This window comes from Adiantum capillus-veneris, chromosome 26, assembly GCF_014529385.1.
Source record: "Adiantum capillus-veneris isolate H3 chromosome 26, ASM1452938v2, whole genome shotgun sequence".
NCBI classification, from domain to species: Eukaryota; Viridiplantae; Streptophyta; class Polypodiopsida; order Polypodiales; family Pteridaceae; genus Adiantum; species Adiantum capillus-veneris.
In genome coordinates this window covers 77,410,444-77,430,954 of record NC_140956.1, presented here as the reverse complement: position 1 = coordinate 77,430,954, position 20,511 = coordinate 77,410,444, and the positions used below count along the sequence as shown (strand labels likewise).

The following is a 20,511-nucleotide window of genomic DNA, read 5'->3' as shown; positions in this document are numbered from 1 at the left end:
GTTTTGCCAGTTCAGCCCGCCACCTTTCAGAGTCCACATGTTGCATTAAATGGAGAGGAAACTAGTTTCTAGACAATGTATCAAGTTTTCCACCACCCACGGTACATCCTTGGTATTTCGGGGGTGGATCTGTGTTCCAAAGTATGGCTGGTTATGTGCCTGGAAACCAGCAGGATATGCCAGGAACAGTGTTTGGGGGTATGCAAGGCATGATGCCAAACCCCCTGTATGGTAATATTGGCATGTAGCAAGGCTTTCAGAGAAATTAGGGCCAATTTGAGGTGCCACAGGGCAATTTTGGCATGGCTGGTTTTTCTGGACAGCAGCAAGATATGGCACTTACGACACAAAATGTCAATGGCCAAGGAATGCCGATGATCCCTACTACAGTGCCCATGTTGCAGACAATTCCTTATGACAATTTTGGGGCACTGGAAAAGCCAAAAGCTTACAAAGAAGGTGGTGCAGCTGTAAAGTTTAGCACTGCAAGAGGGAATTTTACAGAGGCCTCTAAGGTTAGGAAAGCTGCCACTTGCTTGAAAGACAATGCGCTTACATGGTGGAAAACATTGTTGATGCAAGGACAGGCATCCGCTACATGAGTAGCATCTGCATGGCTGTCAAATGAATTTGAAGCCGATGTCATGACAGATTGGCACCAACTCACTGTGGCTACTTGCAAGAGCCTACAGGAGTACAATCGGAGGTTTTGCAAAGCGTTGCTCGTAGTAACCTCCTATAGGTTTGTGTCACTGACAGAGCAGATTGAGAAGTATTGTTGTGGGCTGCCTAAAGGGCTTCGAGATTACTGTACAAACAAAGTGGCTACCCTCACGTAGCTTATGGAAGTTGCCAACAATGGTCTTGCCTTGTTGAAGGGAGAGGACAATGGGTTTTTGGGCAACATGAAAGGGGGGCAGCAAAAGAAAAATTCAGCAAAGAAGCCCTTTGTGAAAACGGCTCTTGAAGCGTCATAGGGGTCAGAAAAGGTCAACAAGGACAAGGACTCAGCCGCGACTTCTGGAGCACAGGCAAAGAAACAGAAAAGGAAGCCTTTTGTGCATACGTCGCTCAAGGAAAAGAAGGTCTTGATGGCTGAGAATAAATGCTTTATATGCGAGCAGCCTGGTCACTTTGCTGCATATTGTCCACAAAGGAAAAGACCAGTTGACTCAAATGATAAAGACGACAAGAAAGGAAAGAAGCCCAAACCCACGGCAGGTTCAGTGCGAGACATGGTGGTTGACAGGCCAAGCACGGATGCCAGGAGTTATGCAGAGCATGGGGTAAAGTCAGAGACCAGAGGACACTGGTTTTCTTTGATTCAGGTGCCAAAGCGAACTTTCTTTATCTCACGAGAGTTAGCTATGAAGCTGGGCATCAGAGCTGAAGAGATGGGGTACACGGTAGAGGCAGGGTTGGCATGTCCTGGCCACTCAGAGTGTGTTACTCCCATCATTGGAAAGTTGCGTCTGCATATTCAGTCGTATGTGGACACAGAAGAGTTCTATATCATGCCATTGGAAGGGTGTGATGCGCTTCTGGGAATCCCGTGGATGTTCAAGATACTTCATCAAAAGATGTTCAAGATACTCAAAAGATGTGAAGATACCTCATCAATTGTCCAAAGAAGTCAATTGGAAGCCAGCCATGTAATCTTATTGAACGCATAACCAAAAACTCTTCTGACTTAGCATAATCTAGAAACCAAAACTTGTACTATACAACCTGTTACAACAGATAACTGGTACTCTTCAAATCTGCAACTGGCACTTTAGTAGCCCCCGGGATCAAACGGGAAACTAATCATTTGCCCCACTGTGAGCATTCCTTTAAAAAAAATTGCACCATCCTCCAGGATCATAAGGAAAATACAAGAATTTTCAATCAATAGAGCATAAACATAAATTAACCCACAAATCTTCATGCAAACCGCCTGGATCACATGGCATATAAATTAATTGCCCCGGACCATGCATATATCTATCACCTCCTGGGTCAAACGCTAGCTCAAAATCTCCTACATCATAGGGTAACATCAAATCCCATATAGCACCAGGTAGCACTAGATACTGCCATATCCCTTGTGCAACTGGCTCATCCAATTGTCGATCATTAATCACAGGAAAAAGCATTGGCAGTACGCCTTCACTCTCACTAGTACTAGAATCCCAATCATGAATATCTGAATATATCAAGTCTTTGGCAAAACTCTCTTCATTAGGCTCGCAAGATGCATCAGAAAACAATTCTCTGTCTTGTAGAGGCTCAAAATCAAGTAGAGCATCATCCAACAACTGCATAAGGTCATCATCATCTGCATCTGAACAAACTTGCACATGCATGAATCGGGATTGATTGGTATCCTTAGTATCTGTATTTGAGAACCCTTCAAAGCTTCGTCCAATAAGCACATAAGATCTAGGTCCACCGCTTAAGAAGATTCTCCATCTTGCACATCTCAGGCTGCTGTAAACTAAGATTTCTACATATGACATGGATACTAAATACATCTGCTGTAAACTCCTCTTTAAGTCTTTCACCCTCATCCAAATATCTTTGCACTTTAGTAGCACAAAGTTCAGCATGCACACTGAAAATTTCATCTACTGTCTTGTCTGTATCATCGGTACAATGAAACCAATCATATTCAACACCAAGAGATTGCACTTCACTATGCACCCCCTTTGAATCAGCATCATCAAGTTCATGATCATTCTGCCATAGTGTGAACCTTGTGTCACAAAATCTTGATAGAGAAGAAGACTGATCCCCCTCTAAATCATCACCAAATTCAGGATCAGTCTGCCATATTGGTAGCTCTAGGTCATAGAAACTTGACAAAGAAGGAGTCTGCACCTCTTTGATTCATCATCATCATGTTGAAGACCAATTTTCCACTTCGGTAGCTTGGCTTCACAACAACTTGTCAATGAAGGAGTTTGCACCCCCTCTGAATCAACATTTTGCAGACCTTCAAGCACATACTCTTGCTTAACCAAGTCCTCAAAATCTGGCATATTCAAATTTGAAAAATGTGGTATATCAAAATCCATGGTCCTGCTGCTCTCAACAGCAGCAGCCTTGCTTTGACCTATAACATCTGTATCATCATTCAACTCTATGGTAGAATCTGTACCAGTATCATCAATCAACTCTATGGTAGAATCTGTACTAGACAAATTTTGCTCTAATTCTGAGTCAGTAGCAAAAGTATCAGTTGTAACCGAATCTTCATGCATGTCTTCTTGAATATGGCTGCACTCATTCACCTGCACAATTTCTTCCTGAGCTCTAGCCACTTCGTTGTTTTGATCCCATGATTTCTTTTCCTCCTGTACTGCATGCATAGGTTCTCTGCAAAAGTCATTCTGTGTATCCTGAAGCTGTAAAGCCTCACCCTCAAAGGCTTCTACTTCATGCACGGCATCTGCAAAACCCAACTTTTTATACACAGCTTTAACTATATCTTCATCATTAGCCTGTAAGAAAGGTAGCATCTTGTACAATACACTTATCAATCACAGCTTTTAACTTGTCCTCGAATATCTGCGTAGTTTTGTATACTTGGACTCTGTTCTTGATAGCTTGCATAGTGCTCATAACTTATTTGCATAATAGCTTCTTTGAAGTATTCCCAGTCGTGTTGCAGGCTTTGGTAACCTCTTGAATTTGCTCCTTCAAATCTGAACTCACTAACTGCTCAAAAGATCTGACCATTAACTCTTTAGGTATGCCTCTTCACTTCGTTTCTAGCTCATAGCACTCAAGGTAACCTTTTGGATCGTATCCATCAAAAACTTGCCTCTTGTCGTATACCGCATCCAAAGCTTCATCCATTTGATTTTTCTTCTTTATGGTCTCCATTTCAAGTAGAGATCCTTGAACCAATTGAAGCATCTTCGAAAAATCTGGAACTGTTGACTTATCATCAAAACCATTTGCACTTCACTCTGCAATCATCTTCATCATCTGCTCTAAATTCTCCATCTTTACCTCCCACCCCGGCTCGTTTCGCGTCGGGTTCACCAAAGATGTCGGGGGATATGTGTTCGAAACGTGAGCCGGGAAGGCGCCGGGCCTTTGGCTGTGAGAGGTGTCAAGAGAGAGAACAAGAGACACTGAAAGATCTGGCAAACACCGTAATCATCAATTAATTGAATAATGCTTTGAGTACAACTTAATCCTTAGCCAAGGTGGACTGTTAGCAACACCGTCACGTGGATCATCTGCTAACTAGGAGTTTAATCAATTCGAACTCTGAGTACAATGTAATCGATAGCCAAGGCGGGTTGTTAGCAACACCAACACTTGGATCAATTGGTAAATAGGAGTTAGCTCCCTTTATAGATTAACCGGGCCGTTAACGACACCGGGGCTTAAGACGATGATTAATTAATCTTCAGACTGATGATGGTGATGGAAACTTTCACGTGCCGCTTTACCTGCTTTATCTACATTCAAGATTCTGCAAAATTAATGTAAGTTCATTGTGTCGATCATCATGCTTCAATTATTGCCAACTGTCCTGCAGCTTCCTGCTCTGTGTGCTTTGCATCAGCTTAATTGCCGCTCACAAATTTCGCCGTCTCCTCTAATCCACTTGCTCCGATTGCCTTTGGTGCTCCGCTTCAATCTTCTTCTTTCCTCGTACCTTGCAAGCCTCCGAGTTGCTTTCCCTCCTCTCAGGCTCCTTGCTTATGCATGAGAGCGAGAAAAAGAGCGGCTTCTTGCCCCTCTCCTAACCCTTGCTTATGCTCGAGAGCGAGAGAGAGCCCTTTGCTTTGCTTCACCTCTCGTTTTTCTCCCTCTTTGTCTACCCTTACTCACCGAGGATGAGAAAGAGCGAGCGAGAGAGCCTTTGATTTCTTCTTCAATTTGAAAGAGAGAGATCTTCCTTCGCATATGCAACCCTCCTTGCCTTGCCTTGCCTTGTTACATCACTCGAGTCCTCCTCCCTTGCTTACTTGCTCACTGAGGGCGAGAAAGAGCGAGCGAGAGAGCCCTTGCTTTCCTCACTCCTTGCTTTGGTAGCCAAGGACGAGAGCGAGCTTTTCTCACTCCTTGCTTTCAAGCTCCCCCCCCCCCCGTCTCTTCCTCCTCTTCTCCACGCTTGCCATGCAACTCCTCAATATGCCCTTTCTCCCCCTTGCTTCACCTAAAAACTCCCCCTATTTAAAGCTTTCCCCCTCCCTTAGCAACGACGGCGCCGTCGTTGCTAGGGAGCGTTAAAAACGCCCCTTTGATGACGTGGCAGGTGGCGGGAGTCTGGTGCGCGAAAACCTGCAGAAGCGGCTCCGAATCTGAGCGCCCTAGCGTGATGAGCACTTTTCGCTTCTTGCTCGGCGTCATCCGACGCTTCCCGTGGCCTACGTAAGCTTCTCCATCTCCCTTGGGCTTCTCGCTGTTTCTGCTTGCGCCATCTCCTGTTTCTTGTTTTTTTTTCTCTTTCCCACTTAACGCCCCTTTTAATTGAGTGGACGCCCATCCCATTTTGAGGTTATGGGCGGGCGGCCACTGGCCCTACCCCCTTGGGCGGCCTAAGCTCCATTGGCTCATGCTTTGGGCGGCCTTAGTTTCACATTCGGCGGGTTGTTCCCATCAAGGGACATCACATTTGGCATACATATCAACCAAGGCAACCAGTGACTGACAATATCATCGTAATTCTACTGCCTGTAACAAGGTCTTGAATAGTGCCACATGCCCTCAAGATGTAAGTATAGGTGATTGCATTTGGCGGAAGGCATCCCCTTCGCACCCGGTGAAAATAGCCTAGAGCTCCTTACCGTAGCCGTGTTGGGCATTCCGCAATCATTTCATTCCAAGAGACGACATTCCAGTCACGAAGCTCTTCAACCACTAGGCATTGCCGAGAATAACCTTTAGGGTACATCCCGGCCAAGCATTGTTAAATTACCATATTTCGCATACATACCGTCCACGGTAGTGCTGAGCACAACTCTGGAACCCCGTTATCACAGCACTGTAGGAGATGACATTTCGGGCAAAATGCTACTTTATCGCATTCCAAAACTTGGTCGAAGTTCAAAATCACCAGATCGCACACTCACGGAGGCGAGCAAACCGATACGGAACCGGCCCCCGGTGAGACTTAAACTGCTAATATCTTGGTAACCAGAACTCCGATCGCTGATCTGAAAAGACCGACACGCTCCACAAAGTGAGCACTTCAAGCCCATGTATTCACTTCATCTCAAACCCCACAGCTGCAGTTGCCCAATTAGTACGGATCTGCATCAACATAAACCTCAAACTGCCATAACTTTTGCACCGTAGCTCCAATCAACGAGCCGTAAAGACAGGCCGGTAGAGCACTTCAAGCACTACAGCTCTAGATTATAAACTCCCATCTGTGCTCCCTTCAAGCATACTCTTTTTTAGCATCATTAAGGCACCTGTTGGCCCTTTAAAGCCGCATCTGGCATACATTAATCATAAACTAGCTTGTTAGCAAGCACTGAACACTGACCATTAATTAGGTAAGCTTCAAATAAGCTCGACGTGCATTTTTTTGGTATCTTTCTTAGCATGGGAGCGGAGCTGCACGACAACGTACAACAATACTGCACATTCGTCCACATGCAAGGCACCTTTTGAGATTGTTGAAGGTGGCAAAAAGGTTCCTCATATTTTGCATACAAAGGACAAGATCTTCGAGGCAAATCGATATGTTGAGAACATGGATGAAATGTATAAGAAGATTAAGCTTGCGTTGGAGAAGACTCAGGCAAAGCAGAAAAGGGTTGCTGATCGTCACCGTCGTGAATTACGGTTTTCACTTGGTGATTGGGTACTTTTACGGTTTGAAAAGGCAAGGTTAAAGAAGATGAAGGGCAAGGAAAGGTTGTTACCGAATCAGCACGCGTTACTATGGGCCTTTTCAAGTGCTTGATAAGATCAACGATGTTGCTTATAGGTTGAAATTGCCTGACACTTGGAAGATTCATAATGCGTTTCACGTGAGTCTTCTAAGACCCTTTGTGGGTGATGTGCCAGAAGATATGCCACAAGAGGATTAACCAGAAGTTGAGGAACTTGGTGAGATCTTGGTACTTGAGCAGATTTTGGTACATAAGGAAAGAAAAGTTAAGGGACAAGTTGCAAGACGCTATTTGGTAAAGTTCAAGAACTATTTACCTATGGATGCAAAGTGGATGGAAGAGCATGAAACAGCCTACGTATGCCCCAACTCAACGTGTTCAAAGGAGGAGTAATGATAGAGCTAGCACATCACTGTACATATGGATTCAGTGTAATAGAAGTGTGCATCGCTCTTCAAGTGTTAAAGGTATTATGCTCATTTCTATCATAGATGGAAATGACAAAAGTATGAAGGTCTCATTAAGTCATTTGTATCTATGTGTTATGACCTTTCTTGTGGGTACGTGCGATGATAAAAGCGTGCTAACAACACAAGACCGTCAATGGCATGTATATATGGCATGCAATCGAGGATGTTTGCGATTTCAAGAGGGGGGGAAGTCACGAGGATGTGGCAATTGCTAATTACTGTCACGAGGACGTGGAAACTGCTAACCTTAGTTGTTGGTTTTTTTCCAATCATTTTTATTTCTTTTTTGGGACCCTCTTTTTGAAGTTGCAAATGGCCGGACATTGTGTGGCCAGTGTGAAACGGTCGACGGCCGAGAGTTTCACCCGCAGTTGGGAAGGGCAGGTCGCTACGAGATGGTCGGGCCAGTCGGCACTGGAATCCGAGCAGTAAAAGGGTGTCTAGGCTTACCTCAAAGTCATTTAAACCCCCTCGCTACACTTAAAGTCAGTGGGTACTAGGAATTAACTCTAAATAGGCAGACTGGACACATGGCGGCTCTGCAGCAAATTGCCAGATCCATCAGCTGGAGGGGGCGTCCATTTCAAGAGAGGAGGCGGTTTTCAACTCATAAGTGACTACAAAGTGTGTGTGGGTAGTGGTGCAGGTGATCACTGTCACAAGGAGGGCACCACGTGCCAATAGAAAAGAACAGACTAAATAGACTTTTAGCACTTCAATAAGAACTGAATTGAGAGAGAGAGAGACGACACGACACGGAGTAGCGGAATTCCACCCCAAAGAGTATTGGCCCCAAACCTTGGCGCCCCTTTCGGTATTTCTTTATATTGTATCAATTCAGTACAAGCCGGTACTCCAGACTCTGCACCTTCTGTCACAAGACGGGCACCACGTGCCAATAGAAAAGAACAGACTGAACAGACTTTTAGCACTTCAATAACAACTGAACTGAAAGAGAGAGACAACACGCGACATGGAGTGGCGGAATTCTACCCGAGAGAGTATTGGCCCCAAGCCTTGGTTCCCCTTTCAATATTTCTTTATATTGCATCAACACAGTACTAGCCGATACTCCAAACTTTGCACCTTCTCCAGGAAGCATGCCCGAGAATGAGCCCATGGCCTCATATATAAAGGCCCTAGGCCCCAAAAGCAATTTACATGAAAAGCCTTCAAACTCAAAAGCTTCTGGTCCAAAAGCAATGCCAAAAAGCTGCCAGCGTAATTTACGGAAATCCGTATAGTCCTGCCACGTCAGCACTGCCAGCGTGAAAAGCGAAAATCTGTACAGTTCTGCCACGTCAGCAGTCAACGGAATTTTCGGAAATTTGCCACGTCATCAATTCCTATGCTTCTTTCTTTGTGTGTGTGGGTCTTGCTTTATTTTAATCCTTTATGTAACTTGGGGCCCCATCGGACGGGGTCCCCATAAGTTGGTAGGACTTCTTCTTCTGCTACTTGTTCTTCTTAGGGTTTAGGCCCCTCGGCCGGCATCTGTAAGTTGCCTCCATTCTTCAGGGCTTCGACACGTCAGCAGTTTGTGACATCTTCTCCAGGAAGCATGCTAGAGAATGAGCCCTTGCCACATATTAAAGGCCCTTGGCCTATGAAAAGCAGTTTACATGAAAAGCCTTCAAACTCAAAAGCTTCTGGTCCAAAATCAATGCCAAAAAGCTGCCAGCGTAAATCACGGAATTCCGTACAACTGCCACGTCAGCAGTCAACGCAAAACACGGAAATCCGTACAGCCTGCCACGTCAATATTGTCAGCGTAATTTTCGAAAAATGTGCCACATCATTAGTTTTTTTGTCGCAAGTCTTTCTTTGTGGGTCCTGCTTTATTTTAATCCTTTATGTCCGTTGGGGCCCCATCGGACGGGGTCCCCATAAGTTGGTAGGACTTCTTCTGTTTCTTATTCTTCTTAGGGTTTAGGTCCCTCGGCCAGCATCTGCAAGTTGGCTCCATTCTTCAGGGCTTTGACACGTCAGCTGTTTGTGACAATCACAGCTTTAATGGAAAGCTTGCCTTCTCCGTTGCTCTATGTAGTGCGACGATTTTCTCTCGCGCATCTCTCTCCCCCCTTTGGCACATATGGTAATGCCCCACTAGATGGGCTACTCAGTTGACCGATGTACAGTTCTGAGGGTTTATGCGCGTTTGCCAAGGCAAGAGCCTTCTGAAGAGGAACCGGATTAGCTAATTGCTAATCCCCCACAGGTACGCATAGTTCCATTGCGAAGGATTGCAAAAACGGAGAGTTTTCTTGTGTGGAAACTTGTCCCTTTCAAAGGGGAACTGTTCCATTGCGTGCAGGAGCACCTGAGACACGCGTAGGTGTGCTCGCTCCGTCCATAACGATCCAAACCAGAGAATTACAGCCTGCTGTGTTTTTCTGCAAGGTTTAGGGTTTCGCACCTAAATTGTAGGACAACGTCGGGGGAGCCTCGGGATGCTGCAATTACAGCCATGGACAGGTTTGGAGTCTGGACAGCTTGTGAGAGATAGGTGAAAGTGTTTGGGTCATCTATTCGCAATAACAATAAAGAAATACCGAAAGGGGCGCAAGTCTTTGGGGCATACAGGGTGTTGTTGTCTGCTCGGAGTGTAACAAATTGCTGACGTGTCAAAGCCATTGAAGAACGGAGCCAACCTGCAGATCCCGGTTGAGAAGCTAAAACCCTATGAAGAAGCAGTAGAAGAAGAAGAAGAAGTTTTACAGACTTACAAAGTCTTGACGAGTGGCCTATTTTTAAAGAAGAGCTCCCACCAACTTACGGGACTCCGTCCGATGGGGCCCAAGTGACATAAAGGCATTGAAAATAAAGCAGAACACACTCAAAAGACTTTGCACATCAAAATATGATGATGTGGCACCTGTACGGACGTTTCGGAATTCGCGACGGATTTTCAGGGAAATCCCAAAATTTTAGGAAAGTGATTTTTTGGGGTCAGCTTTTCATATTTGATGCTTTTAGGCTTTGGGCCTTTAAATATGAGCCTTGGGGGCCCTCTCTGGCACTCTTCAACGCGCAGATTGTAGAGGAGGTGCTCCTCGGCTGTTGTACCTTGCGAATCAGCAATAATATAAAGAAATACCGAAAGGGCGCCAAGGTTTGGGGCCAATACTCTTTGGGGCGGAATTCCGCCACTCCGTGTCGCGTGTCGTCTCTCTCTCTCTCTCTCTTAATTCAGTTGTTATTGAACAATTGTTATTGAAGTGCTAAAAGGCTGTTCAGTCTGTTCTTTTCTATTGGCACGTGGTGCCCGTCTTGTGACAGTAGTATCAGAGCTTAAGGCGTGTGCTTTTCTGAAAGCATACCGGTCCTACAAAGGAGCAGATAGAGCTATATTGGAATTTTATTTGAGGTATCTTCGCCCTCCAACACGGACTTATTAGCCACTCCCACCCTTACTTCATCGCTCATCGGGCGCACTCCCGTCTTCACCGCTCATGTCGTACAGGGCATAAGCCATTAAGATCACTTGCAAGAGAAGGATCCAAGATTTGTTTCGAGCTGCTGTTTTTCTCAGAGGCAGTGCCATACAAATGTTGATAGCTACCAAGCAGCATACTCCAAGTACTTGGGAAGCTTTCAAGAAATTTTTACCCGAAGTCATATGGTTTCTGACATCTTCCTTCGGAGTGCAACTTCTGGCAGAGTGGGGTATCCTGAAATGCTTGCCATGGAAACCCTAGCAGATTATAACTTAAAAGTTTCTCGACATCTCTCAGTACTAAGTAGATGTCTCTTCACGAGTAGATGACCTTGGAGATCCAATGCGATTGCTATCTTGGGACTACCATCACCGCAAACGAAAACACTGTTTGTCCAAGAGCTGATGGACCATGCTGTGCTTGGCTACAACCTTACGGAATGAACCTAACCCTAATTTTTGGTGCAGGTTCCAGGATGGAAAGTCGGTCGACTTTTCGAGCTTGACTGATGTCAAGATTGCTTTTTAAGTTTGAAATCTGTTTGAGAACTTGTTTGGTGATCTTGTTTGGAATTTGTTTGAAATGGATGGTATCTGTTTTGAGCCTATCTTTTGGTGCCGATTTGAATTGTTTGACTCTGGTTTTAATACTGGTTTCAATGATTGGTGATTTTACTCCCGGGTGGAGTAGTGAGAATTGATGTTTGAGAATGCTTGCTCATACTCATGGCCCGGACCCTTGTGGTTATTTGCGGGGGGAGTATTGAATGATTGAAAAGTGCTGTTTTTTTACTCATGGCCCGGACCCTTGTGGTTATTTACAGGGGGGGTATTGTTGTTGTGACTCCCGGCCCAGACCTGGATGGTTATGCGGGAGGAGTATTAAGAAGTCTGAGCAGTGGTTACTCTCAGCACCTCCAAACGACACAGGCTGCGGTCTGGGGGGCGTTTGGTTGTAAAAGGTCTCTATATCTCCCGGCCCAGCCCTTTTTAGGTTATGCGGGAGGAGTGACGAGGGAGTCGTTGAATATCTCCCGGCCCGGACCTTGTTAGGTTATGCAGGAGGAGTGTTCATCGGCGACTTTACGTTTCTATGTCCTGTAACATGCATATGTGAGCATTTGTGTTGCATTGTGATGTGCCAACATTGAATATTCCTGATTGGATGAGATTGCCTGGGTATGTAATTTTAGTGCATCAAGACACCCGTGGGAGATTAGTACGGTTTGGGTGTAATGGCTAATTTTACTACGCCGGAATATCAAGAGTTCCGATCTGGACGAAAGGAGAAGCTAACTCCTTGATCAAAACAGTCGAAAGGAGAAGCTAACTCCTTGGTTAAAAGAGCCGAAAGGAGAAGCCAACTCCTTAACAAAAAGAGCAAATTGAATGTCTCTCGGAATGACCCTCGGATTTTTTTTTTCTAGCTAACTTGAGTTGTTTTGTAGATATGCTGTAATCGCGGACGATTACTCTCTTTCAAGAAGGGGAGATGCAACAAATTGCTGACGTGTCAAAGCCACTAAAGAACGGCGCCAACCTGCAGATCTCGGTTGAGAAGCCAAAACCCTATGAAGAAGCTGTAGAAGAAGAAGAAGAAGTTTTACAGACTTACAAAGTCTTGATGAGTGGTCTATTTTTAAAGAAGAGTTCCCACCAACTTACGGGACCCCGTCTGATGGGGCCCAAGTGACATAAAGGCATTAAAATAAAGCAGAACACACTCAAAAGACTTTGCACATCAAAATATGATGATGCGACACCTGTACGGACGTTCCGAAATTCGCGACGGATTTTTAGGGAAATCCCGAAATTTTAGAAAAGTGATTTTTTGGGGTCAGCTTTTCATATTTGATGCTTTTAGGCTTTGGGCCTTTAAATATGAGCCTTGGGGGCCCTCTCTGGCACTCTTCAACACGCAGATTGCAGAGGAGGTGCTCCTCGACTGTTGTACCTTGCGAATCAGCAATAATATAAAGAAATACCGAAAGGGGCGCCAAGGTTTGGGGCCAATACTCTCTGGGGTGGAATTCCGCCACTGCGTGTCGCGTGTCGTCTCTCTCTCTCTTAGTTCAGTTGTTATTGAACAGTTGTTATTGAAGTGCTAAAAGTCTGTTTAGTCTGTTCTTTTCTATTGGCACGTGGTGCCTGTCTTGTGACACGGAGTGCTCTAGCTTCCGAGCCGTGTGTGTTTGACTTGTCAATTCCCGTTACAGGTTTTTATTTGCAAAGTTTCTCTGTCCTAAAGTCTAAAGTAAAGTTTCGGGTGAAAGCCAAAGTCTACCGCCCTACGGGCTGGTTTCACTTTCTGAAAACCCAACTTTATTCATGCGCATGATTCTTAGTGTGCAACTCTATCTAAGTTTGGAATCTACTCAAACCATAAGGACGTTCCCATCCAGTGCTCTTGTTACCCACCTTCTGATGCACCAAGCGTGCCGATAACTTAAGTATCTTACTAACGAAACTTATGGAACAAATCATTAGGGATGCTCTAAGCTACCCATCCCATGATGCTTTAGAAATGTCTGTTTCCAATGTTCGGATACCCCTTCTAGATGCCGTAAGTCACCAACCGCAATGATGCAGCAGGAGTATATCTCCAGGTGGCATAGCATAAATTCCCTTTCACAGTGCTCTACGGATTCCTCTAAAATGACACACCGAAAGTATTGTTCTAGGATGGTCTGAGGGACTTTCGTCTATGATGCTCTTGTCATTCCTCTGATGATGTATCTGACATATTCCCTCTTACTTAGGGATCCATCTAATCTGATATTTCAATAAATCCTTAGCTATAGCTAATTTAGCAATCCTAGCTCTATTCTTGTAGAGAGAAAGCCACTTTCGTGGCTTTAAAGAACTAGTGGAAAAATCCATAAGAGGTCATAAAGGAAAACCTTTCAGAGAAATATGATCAAGACACGATAGGAGTTGACAAAAATTAGCAGGAAAATAAACCAAGGACCAAAGGCATGTTTCCATAGCTTATCTTTAAGGACTAATTTGTCAAAAGGATAAAATTTCAGTAAATTCTCTCAAAATTTGGTCAAATAATTCTTAGCACGTAGAAACTTTTTTGAAAAATCGTTCCATTTGTATGCAATAGAGTTGTCAAACGTTCATGATACCTACATAAAGACTAACGGCAATCAATACTCATCGAAGGTGAGCAATAAAATGCAATTCTATGTGAATTTTGCTATTTTAAGAAAAGTTTTTGTTTTTGGACTAGTGAAGTCAAAGATGATTCCCAAAGTCTTTTATACATCTTAAAACTTTACTCAAGATGTTTCATGAAGTTTTTATCTTATATGGGTCAAATTACGCAAATCTGGCATGAGCCACTTTAGTGGCCCAGAGACACGACTAGTGCTGGCATTGTATGATCAGAGCCACATCAGCCAACCATGCACCAGTGTCACGCTGGGAAGCAATCAATAGGGCTGTAGCGATGATGAATTCATAGCTTTGCATGAAGATAAGGCCTTGGGGGCCCTCTGTGGCACTCTTCAACACGCAGATTGCAGAGGAGGTGCTCCTTTAAATATGAGCCTTGGGGGCCCTCTCTGGCACTCTTCAACACGCAGATTGCAGAGGAGGTGCTCCTCGACTGTTGTACCTTGCGAATCAGCAATAATATAAAGAAATACCGAAAGGGGCGCCAAGGTTTGGGGCCAATACTCTCTGGGGTGGAATTCCGCCACTGCGTGTCGCGTGTCGTCTCTCTCTCTCTTAGTTCAGTTGTTATTGAACAGTTGTTATTGAAGTGCTAAAAGTCTGTTTAGTCTGTTCTTTTCTATTGGCACGTGGTGCCTGTCTTGTGACACGGAGTGCTCTAGCTTCCGAGCCGTGTGTGTTTGATTTGTCAATTCCCGTTACAGGTTTTTATTTGCAAAGTTTCTCTGTCCTAAAGTCTAAAGTAAAGTTTCGGGTGAAAGCCAAAGTCTACCGCCCTACGGGCTGGTTTCACTTTCTGAAAACCCAACTTTATTCATGCGCATGATTCTTAGTGTGCAACTCTATCTAAGTTTGGAATCTACTCAAACCATAAGGACGTTCCCATCCAGTGCTCTTGTTACCCACCTTCTGATGCACCAAGCGTGCCGATAACTTAAGTATCTTACTAACGAAACTTATGGAACAAATCATTAGGAATGCTCTAAGCTACCCATCCCATGATGCTTTAGAAATGTCTGTTTCCAATGTTCGGATACCCCTTCTAGATGCCGTAAGTCACCAACCGCAATGATGCAGCAGGAGTATATCTCCAGGTGGCATAGCATAAATTCCCTTTCACAGTGCTCTACGCATTCCTCTAAAATGACACACCGAAAGTATTGTTCTAGGATGGTCTGAGGGACTTTCGTCTATGATGCTCTTGTCATTCCTCTGATGATGTATCTGACATATTCCCTCTTACTTAGGGATCCATCTAATCTGATATTTCAATAAATCCTTAGCTATAGCTAATTTAGCAATCCTAGCTCTATTCTTGTAGAGAGAAAGCCACTTTCGTGGCTTTAAAGAACTAGTGGAAAAATCCATAAGAGGTCATAAAGGAAAACCTTTCAGAGAAATATGATCAAGACACAATAGGAGTTGACAAAAATTAGCAGGAAAATAAACCAAGGACCAAAGGCATGTTTCCATGGCTTATCTTTAAGGACTAATTTGTCAAAAGGATAAAATTTCAGTAAATTCTCTCAAAATTTGGTCAAATAATTCTTAGCACGTAGAAACTTTTTTGAAAAATCGTTCCATTTGTATGCAATAGAGTTGTCAAACTTTCATGATACCTACATAAAGACTAACGGCAATCAATACTCATCGAAGGTGAGCAATAAAATGCAATTCTATGTGAATTTTGCTATTTTAAGAAAAGTTTTTGTTTTTGGACTAGTGAAGTCAAAGATGATTCCCAAAGTCTTTTATACATCTTAAAACTTTACTCAAGATGTTTCATGAAGTTTTTATCTTATATGGGTCAAATTACGCAAATCTGGCATGAGCCACTTTAGTGGCCCAGAGACACGACTAGTGCTGGCATTGTATGATCAGAGCCACATCAGCCAACCATGCACCAGTGTCACGCTGGGAAGCAATCAATAGGGCTGTAGCGATGATGAATTCATAGCTTTGCATGAAGATAAGGCAGAAGCAGGACAAATCTGGAAAGTTAAAATCTGCATGTAGATAATTGGGCAGCATGATGAAACTGAGGATGACCATTCACCTGGCAAAAGAATAGGCATACCTAAGGACTAGGAAAGGGGAGAGAGGAGAGATGATGGTTCGACCACCATCCGACCAAATCACTGCTCACCAAAAATAAATAAACAGAAATGTTTAAAAACGAGGACAAGCAAAAAAGATCTCACAAGCAGGAGAAAACACAGGTAAAAACAGCACACAGCAAAAGTAAAGTAAAAACAATAAATTCACAACCAAAAGACCCTAAGTAAACAGAAAAAAGATCGCAGGTGGCGACAAAAGGGATTGTGGGCAAACAGACAGAGGTGTTCTTTCTTTTTGTGTTTGGGTTTTCCTGCCTAGGGGAAAGGGGGGAGCATACACATAGATGACCAACAAACTAGGACGGCAGAGATCGGCATGGAATCTGTGACATCCTTTTGTACTAGATCCATTAAATCAAGATGTACAAGTTTTTGCAATAGATAAGTGTTCTTTCGTGTTTGTTTTTTCCTGCCCCATGGGAGGGAGGCCCCGGCCCCCGGGGGGGGGGGGGGGGGGGGGCTGGGGCTGTTTGTCATAGTCACAAGGGATGCGTCCCAAGGAGTGGGGACGGGGCTCACATGGATTTTAAGTGTAAAAAAAAGGGCGGGACGGCAAGTGGGGATGGGAAGCCCAAAAATGGGCGTCCCCTGTGACTATGGCGTGTGTGCATAGACGACCATTAAAGTAAGAGGACAGAGATCAGCATGGACACCTTTGGCATCAAGTTACATCAAGATTACAAGTATTTTCAATAAAAAATTGTGTTTGGGAAGAAGTAAAAGGAGAACTTTTTCTGTTTGAACCACCTTTCTGTATGTTCTAGTAATGTAAGACAAGTAAATTATCCCTTTTCGGGTGGAAAATCTTTTGAAGGACAAAAACGTAAAGTTTGGGACAGTTCAGCTTAGATGAAGATGTTGTATATTATTTGTAATGTTGTATTCTCTCTTGCAGGCTTTCCTTTGCCTTGGCAGCTGGGCTGATGAAGCATAAAGTAAGAGTTGTAGCTATGGATTTACGAGGTCATGGTAGGTCAGAGACAAACAATGACACTGATCTTTCTATCGAGGCAAGTAAGGAAGTCATTGGATTCATCGTGCAGTTTAACTTTGTTGTAGAGTTGTTAGAATGATTTACCTGGTTGTTTTGGGAAGTAGACCCTGTGCAGCGATGTCTTTGATGTCATTGATGAGCTCTATGGAAACTCAGCTCCTGCCCTTATTTTTGTTGGTCATAGGTCTGTTGCCACTTACTTGATAATGCAACAGCTACGATGGGTAAGACTACAATAGAATGGTCAGTTTCTGATATTAAACTGGTTTGATGTCACATTTGACAGCATGGGAGGTGCTGTAGCAGTGCACTGTGCAGCAAAGAAGAGACTTCACACTTTGGCTGCACTTGTTGTGCTAGATGTGGTTGAGGTGATTAATGGCTTGCTCACGACAGTGACATCTTTTTCTCTCTTAGGATGTCTTAATAGCTTCTTATTTACATGTCAGGGCACAGCAGTGGCATCCTTGGCTTTTATGCAGAGCTACCTTTCAAGTCGTCCTCTTCACTTTCCGTCAGTGGAGAAGGCGGTGTGTGGTCTCTAATCTGTGATCATTCTCTTGCTTGTGTGTGTTTAATCTTATGCACTTCAAGTTCAGGGAGCATCTCACGATTTTGAACGGTGAACTTGCTAAGTTTAATACGGAGCTTTTTGTGCATGCACTGCATTCATGGATGGGTGCTAGATTATTAAATAGCTCCCACAATGATGGTCACTATTGAAATTCCCAATGTTTTTTTGAGAGGCTTTTGGTGAATATGCTCTTGCTACATCTATTCTGGTATGTTTATGATTGGCACGAATTATGATGGCCTTATCTTCAGAAGTTAAACTTGACTTTGGAGAGGGATTTTTCCAGATTGAATGGAGTGTGAGGGGAGGCGCTCTGAGAAATGTAGATTCTGCTCGTTTATCTGTTGGCTCAACTCTGAAGTACAACGAGGAGAAGCAATGGTAAGGCCAGGCAACGTTAACATTTGAAGCTGACTGTACAGCACAATTTGAATAGTGAATTCGTAGATTGAATATGGATTTGGCATTAAGCTCGTCTCTTTAAATATCAGCTTCTAAATCGTTTTTTCAATTCTATGTGATTGCAGCTATACATGGCTGACACCGTTGGAAGACACCGAAGCACATTGGCAAGGATGGTATGTCAATTTCTTGGAGTTGTCTTGCTAAATCACATGTTTAATGGACGAGTAATGTTTTTTTGTAAGGGTGGATGTTGGGCTGTGAAAAGGCTCAAACCTTGACGAATTTAAGATTTGCACCGCTTTGCTTGACTTGAATTGTAGTTTCAAGCAAGAAAGACTTGAAAATTGGCAATTTATGCAGGTATAAAGGTTTGTCTGACCTGTTCTTATCATCCCCGGTGCCAAAGATTTTAGTGCTAGCTGGAACTGAGAGGCTTGATCGGTAAGATCTGTTTCACCTTGAATGAAAGTTTTGGAGGAGGTTTTTGTCTTAACTGGTAAGGATTGCGGGCCTTTTAGGTCATTGACCATTGGACAAATGCAGGGCAAGTTCCAGATGGTTGTTCTAAGAAATACGGGGCATGCTATTCAGGTGCATGATATGTTGGATTTGCCTGTAGTTCAAAACATCCATCAATTGCCCCTAAATGTGTTCATAATCAAGCAATTCGTGCACACAATTAGTGAATGAAAAAAGCTTTGTCCGATGTCCTTTTCTGATGCTGTACATTTGCAGGAAGATGTTCCTGATGAGCTTGCGAAAATTGTACTCGGTTTTATAGATCGAAACTGCATCACAGCATCTGGGGTCAAGGTGTAGTCAAGCTTCTCTTGCTCCATGTTTCTTGGTCTTTGTTTCTTTATCAGGTGACCTTGATTGACTAGCTTTGATTGTGTTTTTAGATTTCAAGCGTCCTCCGAGCTGCTCAATCACGTGCTCAAAACTAGCTTCCAATCCGTTAGGCATGGTGAAATGATTAAAGTGAGCATCCTCTTTCTTCTATGTGCTTACAGATGATATCAGCTGCAAGTAAGTGCTTTAAATTGAGGTTTGAAAAACCCTTATTTACTCTGCATTCCTGGAGCACTTCATATGTAACGCTTGGTGGATTGGCCCTTTCGTATATCACGAGTTGACTTCAGGGAGGAGTATCTTCAGAGTGGTGACATCCAATAGTTTATCATGCTTGAACTGAAAAATAGAATAAGGTTGATAGTCATGTTCAGTGGAGGATCATCCCCTTGCTATGATTTCAGAAAGCTTTGAAGACCTCAAGCTCATATACCTGATAGTGGCATTGATATGATATTGTATCAAAGGCGGGTAACTGTATATTGAACGATAGTGGTGTATGACATGATTCCAGTTGAACACGCTAAATTACGTAGAGGAATTTTCAATGTTGCCCTCGCCACTCTTCTTTGGCTAGTCTGACTTTGCTTGAATATGGATGTCTTGTTCGTGTTTGTTTACAGAAGGTTGCCTCTATATGTGGATACATATATACGCTGGTGATGTGCATGCATTATACACATGTGTATGTATTATATATATGTACTCATCCCCGCCCCCCCCCCCCCCCCCCCCCCCCCCCCCCCTCCCCTCTCTCTCTCACACACACACACACACACACACACACACACACACTCACTCTATGGTACTTCTAGCTTATTTTTTTACCTCACCGCAAAAAAGTCCACACCATGGGACGTGACCCATCTTAAGAGACTTGGCGGAGTTGGGTTGTTTTTTGCCCAGGATGATTATCACACCCACACACTTTCAACACCGACCTATTAAACAAACCCGAGTTTACTCTCTTGGGATTCTATTGGATTTTTACCGCCTAATACCTCCACCATATGGCAAGGCCCTTGTAAAGGACTTGAGTGCTGCATCATATCTTTTCCTCGGGCTTACCTGACTGTGAATACATTTAGGTGGCCTCTTCATTACATCTTGTAGGCGGCCTCGCCATCTCTGCTTGGATCGTGCCACTCGTGAAATTTGCGCACGATATGGCAACCGCCCTCCTTCCTCTATTTAAAAGGTGAGGGCGCATCTCTGCCTCTCACTTAGCTTTGGTTGTGCTCTGTTTAAAAAAAAAAAGGAAACCGCGTGACTTTATAGCTACTCCATCAAAGCATGGAGCTATCGACTCAAGTAACACAGGTCGGCATTTTTCTACACGTGCTTTTTTTGCAATATGTTTATGCTACGGGCATGGTACACTGTGGGGAATTTTTTCTCGGTATAGTAGGATACAATGGATTGTTTTTTCCACAGGAATTTAATCCCAAAATCTTTGGTTCTGATGTGTTGCGTTTTTCTGTTGAAGATGACATATTAGTGGTTCTTTTTGATTCAGCTGACTGTCTACTGTTACTGTTAAAAACTTTGGTTCGCTATCATGGTACAAACCGTCCTATTAACTACTATTTCGGTGGTTGGACCACTTGTTTGGCGATGGCCTTTTGTCCTAGTAACGGG

The 20,511-nt window shown here is 43.8% G+C and overlaps 1 protein-coding gene across 3 annotated transcripts in view; it reads left to right on the top strand.

The window, feature by feature from the left end:
• Positions 1 to 19,440, top strand: part of LOC147423691 (esterase/lipase/thioesterase family protein) — a 64,564-nt gene extending 45,124 nt beyond the window's left edge. Inside the window, exons 4-14 of one of the 3 annotated variants that reach the window (XM_086501996.1) lie at positions 16,944 to 17,058; positions 17,147 to 17,226; positions 17,329 to 17,413; positions 17,492 to 17,572; positions 17,903 to 17,997; positions 18,144 to 18,194; positions 18,382 to 18,462; positions 18,540 to 18,612; positions 18,757 to 18,836; positions 18,924 to 19,050; positions 19,164 to 19,440. In XM_086501996.1, the coding sequence (XP_086358122.1) occupies positions 16,944 to 17,058; positions 17,147 to 17,226; positions 17,329 to 17,413; positions 17,492 to 17,572; positions 17,903 to 17,997; positions 18,144 to 18,194; positions 18,382 to 18,462; positions 18,540 to 18,612; positions 18,757 to 18,836; positions 18,924 to 19,038 (856 nt within the window). In that variant the 3' untranslated portion in view covers positions 19,039 to 19,050; positions 19,164 to 19,440. Of the gene's footprint in view, positions 1 to 16,943; positions 17,059 to 17,146; positions 17,227 to 17,328; positions 17,414 to 17,491; positions 17,573 to 17,902; positions 17,998 to 18,143; positions 18,195 to 18,381; positions 18,463 to 18,539; positions 18,613 to 18,756; positions 18,837 to 18,923 lie in introns of all 3 variants that reach the window. The other 2 variants (XR_015186650.1, XM_086501997.1) reach the window with 2 other exon arrangements.
• The last annotated feature ends 1,071 nt before the right edge of the window (positions 19,441 to 20,511 follow it).